The 8,615-nt window shown below is 39.1% G+C and overlaps 1 protein-coding gene across 1 annotated transcript; it reads left to right on the top strand.

Annotated features, from left to right (window-relative positions):
* The first annotated feature begins 236 nt into the window (after nucleotides 1–236).
* On the top strand, nucleotides 237–3,168 carry LOC147334413 (uncharacterized). Its single transcript, XM_086272172.1, has 5 exons — nucleotides 237–346; nucleotides 431–466; nucleotides 1,705–1,968; nucleotides 2,048–2,293; nucleotides 2,369–3,168. Exons 1-5 carry the CDS (start codon nucleotides 298–300, stop codon nucleotides 2,743–2,745), a joined length of 972 nt encoding a protein of 323 aa, XP_086128298.1. The 5' UTR covers nucleotides 237–297; the 3' UTR covers nucleotides 2,746–3,168.
* The last annotated feature ends 5,447 nt before the right edge of the window (nucleotides 3,169–8,615 follow it).

An 8,615-nucleotide genomic window follows, 5' to 3' on the forward strand; every position in this document is an offset into this window, starting at 1 on the left:
TCAAAGAGCTGAGAAAACATCCATTAAAAGAGGTCGGACAGTCAGCGAAGACATCATACAGGTACTGGTGTTGCATTCAAGGTCAACTGTCAGTCGTAGATATTGTTGCCTTTAATTCTTATTCAATATTCAGTTGAAACGTGTAAAACTTTGGTTTCAAGGAAGCAGAGAAATAAACACACAAAGCTTTTTCACACAAGGTTTTTTATAACCACAAGTCTAAGACCCAGAGACAGAGAAAGAGGAAGAGGAGGGTTTTACTCAGTGTAACCATGAACTGATCTCAGAGCTGGTGTGATGTCATTGAGCAGCAGGATGGAGGAAACGTCTCTGCTGTGTCTGCTCTGTAAGCTCACTCTGTGTTTTTCATGCCTCTGCTGTCTTGTTGAATGTGAAACTCTGAACTAACCTGAGTTTAATTTCTCTTTAGTTCTGATCTCACTGCTGAGCTGCACCACAAACCAAGGTCAGTAACCTTCTTCTGTCACACTGTAAACCTGACTCACTCTCTCAGGAGGCTGCAAGAGGCTATTAAAACATGGTGAAAGAAAATGTATAAAAACAGATCAGTCTTATCTCACTCCTGCTGACTGTCTCCATTATTTATATTTTATTTAAATAAGCGGCTTAACTTGTATCCTTGATGGGGTGTTGGAGAATTCATCATCCAGATACTCTTTTGTTCTGAGGGTGCACTGGGAACATCTGTCAGAGCCCTCACTCCACGAAATTTCAACTCCCACCTCCAGCATTGGTTTGATTGCTTTGTAATGGAGGCTGGGGGCACTGAGCCAGATTGGACAATGTTCTGCACCTCTATTGCAGAGAATCCTGCAAGGTTGATGGCACCTGTCTCTGCAGTAATCCCAGAACCAGATGATGGACACTGGAGCTGAAGGGAGCCGTCATGCAGGAGGAGTCTTACTGGGCTTTATTAGTCCGTGGGACTCCAGAAGGAGATAACAGGTGCTGGCAGGACGAGCGGAGTGCGGCTTTGTAAAAACTTAGGTTTGGGAGTTCAGTGGGACAATGAAACGTGACTTTTGGTCAGCATCAAAGCGATTTTGGCAATTGTCAGATGATGCAGGAGAGGGAAGCGGTATTCTACAAACATTGTTCATTGTTTGGTGGCAAGCTGCTAACCTTGACTGGGATTGATGAGATTCACCCTGAGTTCCTGAAGGCTCTGGATGTTGCAGGGCACCTCTAGGCTGCCTCAGGAGCATGTTGATGTCCCTGGGAAATTTCAGCTCAGAGTGCTTCCCCACCAACCCAGATAAGCAGCATGAATTGGATGTACAGACGGACTTATCTTGTATTTGATATGAAAATGTCACAGCAGCTAACTCTTAAAAAACAAACATAAAAAAAACAAAAAAAAAAACAAAAAAACAATTAATAAACATTCCAGTTTGTTTCAATATTCAGTTTTCCTGAGAAACATGACTTTTCCCGCCTTGTCTGCACCACATTGCCTTATTTTGCCCAAATTTCGAATCTCCCTAAAAAAGGAAAGTTTAGACACTCATTCATTTACTGAGATGAACAGGAGATATTTAAAATCTCAATAAATTTGTGAACTTGGCTCTGCTCTGTAATGTGTTTCAGCTTCGCCATCATGGGCCACAGGATCGGATTCTTGTGTATTGATTCAACCAAGCCAATCACATGCAAATATTATATATTCTCCCCCTTTCCTCACAGCTCGTGTGACTGTGAGTCCCAGCAGCTCTCAGTTCTTTAACGGAGACTTTGTGTCTCTGAGCTGTGAGGAGGACGACAGCTCTGCTGGATGGACTCTGAGGAGAAACACAAGCAAACGACAGAGGACTCAGTGTGGAGATGGGTGGGGAACATCAGCTGGTTCGTCCTGTGACATAAACTACATCTACCCATGGGACAGTGGAGTTTACTGGTGTGAGTCCAGAGAGGGTCCCATCAGTAACATGGTTAACCTGACAGTCACTGGTAAGCTGAGTGTGTGGAGTTAGTGTTGATGAAGCTGTGTGTAAATGGATGAAATGCTGTAGTTTGTCTCTGTGTTGAGGTGGATCAGTGATCCTGCAGAGTCCTGTCCTCCCTGTGATGGAGGGAGATGACGTCACTCTGCTCTGTAAAACAGAGACCACTCCCTCCAACCTCCCAGCTGCTTTCTATAAAGATGGCTCCCTCATCAGGAAGCAGCCTACAGGTCACATGACCATCCAGCATGTTTCCAGGTCTGATGAAGGCCTCTACAAGTGTAACATCAGCGGTCATGGAGAGTCTCCATCCAGCTGGATCACTGTCACAGGTGAGGAGCTTCACTCTGATTTCACCTCTAATTTAATGCACATATTCACACTAACAACTACGATTTTCTCTTCAGATAAACCTACACCGACACCTTCACCCACCACAACAACTTTTCTCACATCCACATCACTGTCCACCACAACAGCTCCAAACCCTGGCTGCTCCCTCTGCCATCCTAATTTCAGACTAGTCCTCCACCTGCTGGTGATCTGTCCATATTTGATCTCCACTCTCCTCTTGGTATCTTTATATCAACACAGAACCAAAGGTAACTCTGTGAATCATTCACTGATCAATCAATATGCTGATGATAAATTCCTCTCTTTGTTTAAACTCTGTCTTCTCTTGGCCCACCCCACCAGGCTGAGCAGGGACTGGATGATGACTGTAATTACAACATCACTGCATCAACAAAGAGCACCACATCTGAACCTCTCTACCTTAACTTAAAAAATTAAATGTGTTCTGTGTTTCGAGTTGTAAATCAATTGGTTACTTTTACTCCGTGTTTTTGTAATGATTAAGTTTTTTACAGTGTGTGAGAACATCTGCCAGCACAGACGCCAAAAGTGAAGGAGGACGTTTTTGCTTTCTGACGTTTTTGGTGTATCAACCACATGTGACTGATGTTTACTCACACGGTAACCATATTTTGTTTAAAATCAATAAACTAATTATCTTTGTTAGTCCTCAATTCCTCATGTTAAATTTGTGTATGACAGAGGGCTGATGAAGACTGTGGTTTAGATGGAGCTCTGACTGAGGTATCTCTCAAAGTGGAGATGTGGAGGAGGTGGATTAAGTGAATTAGAGTCTAAAAAGGAAAATGACAGAAGAGCACTGAGATTTAAACCGTGCAGAGTGGCAGCTGATTGGCTCAAAAAAAGGTTAAAAAGAAGATGATTGGACTAGAGTAATGATGTCAGTATTGAGACTATGGCTGTGTGCATGCAGAAGTTGCAGTAAGCTGCAGGACCAGCAGAGGGAGTGAAAATAGTCAATGGCAAATCTTTAAACAGACATTATCAAAACATTAAATATAAACACATATTAGCAGCCTAGCTTAATTGTTTCTGGCAAGTAAGGTCCCTAAAATGTAATCGTGCATTATTTGCTCACTTCTGACTACTTTTTTATTGTAAATATATTCTTCTCCTATCTGCATTGCAAGTTCTGCATGTGTGTCCATTTCACGTTTTCTCCCGGATGCAGTTGGTGGGTTTAGGTTTGTTGGTGATTCTAAATTGCCCACAGATGTAAATGTGAGTGCAAATTTTTAAGCATTTAACCTATATGTTTAGGTCAAGTATTAGCCACAGTTATATCATACGTTTATGCCACTTGTTGTTTGAGCATCTGTTGATGCATACTGCAGGGTTAATGTGTGTGTTAGGATGTGGCTGCTGCTGTTATGTAAGTCACCTAAAGGAATGGTTATAAGGAAAGGTGGAGAAGATAGAACTAATGCTGCCATCTACAGACTGGGTGACTTAAACTCACCGATCACACACTGAGTGTGGATGTAGCTTATGCACAGTTTGAGGGTATTGTAATTTACTTCACTGCATTTTCTTGTTGTTCAATAAAGTTTTTGAGTTTTTGATGGTGCACCAGTCTGAGCACATGATGAAACCTCAGATTCAGGGATATGATGGGGCCTCATAATTCAAGACCTTTTACTGTATGAGGCAAGAGGGGGGGAAATATGGGAGCACAATTTTTTAGGGAAGGAAGCTGTTGTAATGGTGTAACTCTGAGAAGCAGATGAGTGCAGCTGCCTTACTGAAATGGGGTTTTCTTTACAGCCGTCTTCACTACTACAGTTAGTAAGATCATTCTTTGAACAGAAATAAAGAAAAGTACATTTTCACATATAATGAATTTTAAATGTAAATACAAAGACTTAATATATCCTTCCGGCAACTTTGACAAACAAACAAATAGTTTAAAAATCTATCATAGAGCAGCATTATTCTATTGTAATCACTATTGGAGCTTACAAAGTCAAAGTTTAGATATGTATGTTTATGCACTAATTGAAATAACGTACCAAAAATTGGTTTTGATGGTTTCATGTATGAGATTTGCATCCAGTTCTTGTCCTCCTGTTTGGACAAAGTATACCATATTTCATGGACAGGACTTGTCTTTGTTCGCTCCCTTTGGCTTCACACACACACAGATCATTTGTTCCAATGACCTATAACTCTACATACTTAAAGTGGTGGTTTGTCTTCAGTCTGGGTTGTTGAACTACAACAGTTAATGAAGCCTGGCGCACCTGCTGATGTTGCCCTGCTTGTTCCTGAGAAAGCTATGTTGTTGTTTTCCCCCCTGCAAAACAAAGGCGTGCTGAGAGCGACTTCTTGCAAAAGCTTCTCTTTACCTGTTACCTTGTGATTAAAACTATTGTTCCACTTGTCTGGAAGCAGCTGCAGAGTAAAGCAGACAGGCTTGCAACTAACACGTAAACAAATATTTCAAGTAGAATGAAAAGCTGCTGTGTCACATGACTTCTGTTCAAACAAAAGGTGGAATGTATACATGTTATCTATGAATTCGGCTTTCTAATGGCTCCTTTAGATACAGTCATGTCTGAACTCGAGCTGAATTTTTCCACAATGATATAGACACACAATATGTTTGGTGTTTTGAATAAAAGTGATAAACTTTTTTGTGGGCTGATTAAAAGCTGCTGTGTGGACAAAATTCTACATGACAAGAATCTAACCCATATGGAAAAGAAATAGTAAAAACATATGACTTAACTCATGAAAGTGGCCACTTTCTCATTACTTTCATATATTGTTTTAGTAAGTATCCAAAACATACAAGTTTCATTATATAATTTTTGTAGGGATCTTATATCTGTTTTCACTCTTGTATGCTTTTCATAGAAGTTTCACACAAGACAGATACAAACTTTGTAAGATTTTTATATTTATTTAAATAAATATCTTTTCTATATGGGAATTCAAAGGAAACATGTGTATAAGCTCTATTTTTTATTTTTTTTTAGATTCTCATTTACATTTATTGTAGCACTGTTGCCTTGTAGCAAGAAGGTCTTGAGTTTAATTCCACCATCAGGCCCAGGTCTTTCTATGAGGAGTTTGCATAGTCTCCCGGGGTACTCTAGCTTCCTCCCACAGTCCAAAGACATGCAGTTGGTGGGGATAGGTTAATTGGAAACAATAAATTGCCAATAGGTGTGAATGCGAGAGTGAATGTGAGTGCGATTGGCTGTCTCCTGTCTATGTGTTAGCCATGTGACAGACTGGCGATCTGTCCAGGATGTACCCCGCCTCTCGCCCTAAGACAGCTGGGATAGGTTCCAGTGCCCCCCACGACGATGAAAAGGATAAGCGGAAGAGGATGGATTTTTGTAACACAGTGAAAGAATAAGGATCTCTAATGCCCGGATTATTGGTCTTGACTGTATTACAAACTGCTTAGAAAATGCTTTGAGCTACTTGATTTACACATGTGTCCATATCCTTTCAGTCTGATCCACAAACAGTTAGTCAGTACAGATGTGTTTATTTATTTGTTAAGCTATGTTATAACATTACTTTTATAATTAAACGGAATATTAGAAAATGTAAAAACAATTAAATAATGTAGTGGAGGACACACACACACGTTTGTGGTATCTTTCTCTTACCACAGTGTAATTCTGTAACTGCTTAGCATATTGTTTTGTTTTGGCAAAAACATGCCCAACAAGAGACAAGGAGGGGAGGTTACCACCATGATATAGCAGATGAATTGGCAGTAAGTAGAGGACTGAGCTGGCGTAAGTATCACCTCAGTGATTGCCTCCAATGGATTGCAGCTGGGGAAAACAAACGAGGGCCTTTGGCTCCACCCACAGGAGCAGCACAGGAAAGCGCAGGTGCTAGGCGGAAAAACACCAGACACTTACCCAGGTCATGACAAAAGCTGAATTTAACACCATTGCTGGAGCGAGTTCAAATGTACAACATGTTTTAACATATCACAGCATTCTTCTGTGTTTAAATATAGACTCAAACTGGTTACATTTTCATTTGTAATGGAGCTGTAAACCATACAATCTCCTAAAAATGTCAGATACGTTGAATGACAGTGACCTCGAGGTCAGAGGTCATGTTTTCTGAAAATTTTGGGGGGTTTTTGTGACGCTGTGTGAGTCTGATTATGCTTATCTGTTGTCTGTCTGACCAAATCTACCACTCTGAACCTGAATTAATCCTCCAAACACATATTCACTCTATATAGGCTATTTATGCATTTGATCACTCAATTATTAATTACTATCTTTACCCGTATGAGATAGGTGGAGTGAGACAAGATGAAAATATAAAACAAATGTTTTGTGTCTCTGTCTTAGGAAGCAGCCTCGCTATGACACATGTTACAAAATTTTCAGTTCATCCAGTGCAACATATTGCCCTCAATCACCTAATTAGTCAAAAGTCCTGTTCTAAAAATATTCTGATTAAAATATGACACTGAATGTGTGGAAGGTGATCCAGCTGAAAATCTTTTCCTGTAATGTTTAACAACTGGATTCAATGGGGATACTGTGGCAATACATATTTAAAATCTAATGAAATACAGGATTCAGTTGATGAACACAAGATTCAGTTCAGTTCAGTTCATTTTTATTTCAAACATTTCAAACACGTGCCTTCACAATCATTACAAACTATTATTCCATTATTTGTTTGAAAAGGAGTAGGCAGAAGTATTTACTTATTTGTCCCTACCCCCTCAAGTTTTACCTCTCATTCATTTAATTCTTTTTTTTGTCTTAAATTAAACAAACAACATATGCAACAAAAATAAAGCAAAACAAAACAAAACATACATAAATCAAAAACAAGAAATTAGCAAGCCCCACCACAGTATAGTTTCTTTCATATGAAAAATACAGAATGTGTATACATATATAATATGTAGATTTAGTCGAAAAAAAAGAAACTAGTTATTGTTTGCGACTATGAAGAGTTAGATGCTTTTTTTAAAATGTGTGCAAGGTGTGCAAGTCTACTTTGAGCAGACTTGCACACCTGCACAACACCAAAGCTGTTTTACTTTGAAGCAAACAACTGTGCTGAAACGTGAAGAATAAAAATGTATAAAATTGATTTGGGTAATTTGTGTCATTCAAAGACGAAAGTTGATTATTTCTTTGTAATATTTTGTTACTTCCCTCTGCAGCCCCTAATCTCTTCAGTGGGTTCAGCTGTTGCTAATTGACCTAATCAGGTGTGGATAAAAGGTGACCTGAGGCAGGCTTTCAGGGAAGCTCACTAGTCTTTGCCTTGGAGGGAGCCATTTTAGCCAACCTGCTATGCCATTTTAAGATAAAACCTCTTCTCACTAACATTCTGGTATTCATCTCCTTTTTTGTGTGGTGGCTTTTGAGCCGGGTCGTAACATATTTGTCAAGCAAGTCTATAAAAAACTATTTGTTTTTAATCAATTTGAATATTAAAAAGTTAGTTTCAGTAGAAGCAACCAAAACACTACAGACATAAAGCAGATACATAACACTTTGCCAGAGGTCTGTAAATTAGATTTTCATGCATGTCTGTATTACTGTTTTCAAATTCTATATTTGCACTCTCTCCATAAAAACACAAGGTATGCTATCCAATGAGTCATAGATCTACTAATTGGAGCCTTTGTCTTAAAAACAATGCCAAGGATAATGCAATAACCTTAATTCAGCTATGCTCTGAAAAATGGAGGTAAACTATTTCAGACAGCAAAGATGTTATCAATAACAATCTGAGTTTGTCAGACAGCTATACAAAAAGAAAATATGAAACCCACATGGACTCTGCTTGTTCTTTGTCACGAAGCAGAAAGAATAAACTTTAATAAGATAAGATAAGATAAGATAACCTTTATTAGTCCCACACGTGGGAAATTTGTTTTGTCACAGCAGGAAGTGGACAGTGCAAAAGTTATGAGGCAAAAATTAGAATACAATAAGAATAAATACAGTACACAACTGTACAGAATAAAATAAAATACTATATACAGTAGAATAAAATAAAATAAATATACAATAAGATAAAAATAGAATACAAATACAAATACTATATACAACTGAGTAAAAATACAACGATGACAGAAAGGATTATTGCACTTAGTATTATTGCATATGTATGGATGTGTGTGCTTGATCAGTTAAAGTCTTTATTATGGAGTCTGACAGCAGTGGGGAGGAAAGACCTGCGAAATCTCTCCGTCCCACACCGTGGGTGCCGCAGTCTCCCACTGAAGGAGCTGCTCAGTGCTGTCACAGTCTGCTGCATGGGGTGGGA

Source organism: Aulonocara sp. 'chitande type north' Nkhata Bay, linkage group LG3 (genome assembly GCF_057382095.1).
Source record: "Aulonocara sp. 'chitande type north' Nkhata Bay isolate Kocher_YH1m ecotype deep benthic linkage group LG3, A_spYH_male_GT1.1, whole genome shotgun sequence".
NCBI lineage: Eukaryota > Metazoa > Chordata > Actinopteri > Cichliformes > Cichlidae > Aulonocara > Aulonocara sp. 'chitande type north' Nkhata Bay.

What these genes read in the sequence shown, in the direction of transcription:
- LOC147334413 (XM_086272172.1), top strand. Translation starts at nt 298, where the DNA reads ATGTCATTGAGCAGCAGGATGGAGGAAACGTCTCTGCTGTGTCTGCTC. An exon ending in GTCTCTGCTGTGTCTGCTCT is followed by an intron (nt 347 to 430) that starts GTAAGCTCACTC and finishes ATTTCTCTTTAG; the next exon opens with TTCTGATCTCACTGCTGAGC. An exon ending in GGTTAACCTGACAGTCACTG is followed by an intron (nt 1,969 to 2,047) that starts GTAAGCTGAGTG and finishes CTCTGTGTTGAG; the next exon opens with GTGGATCAGTGATCCTGCAG.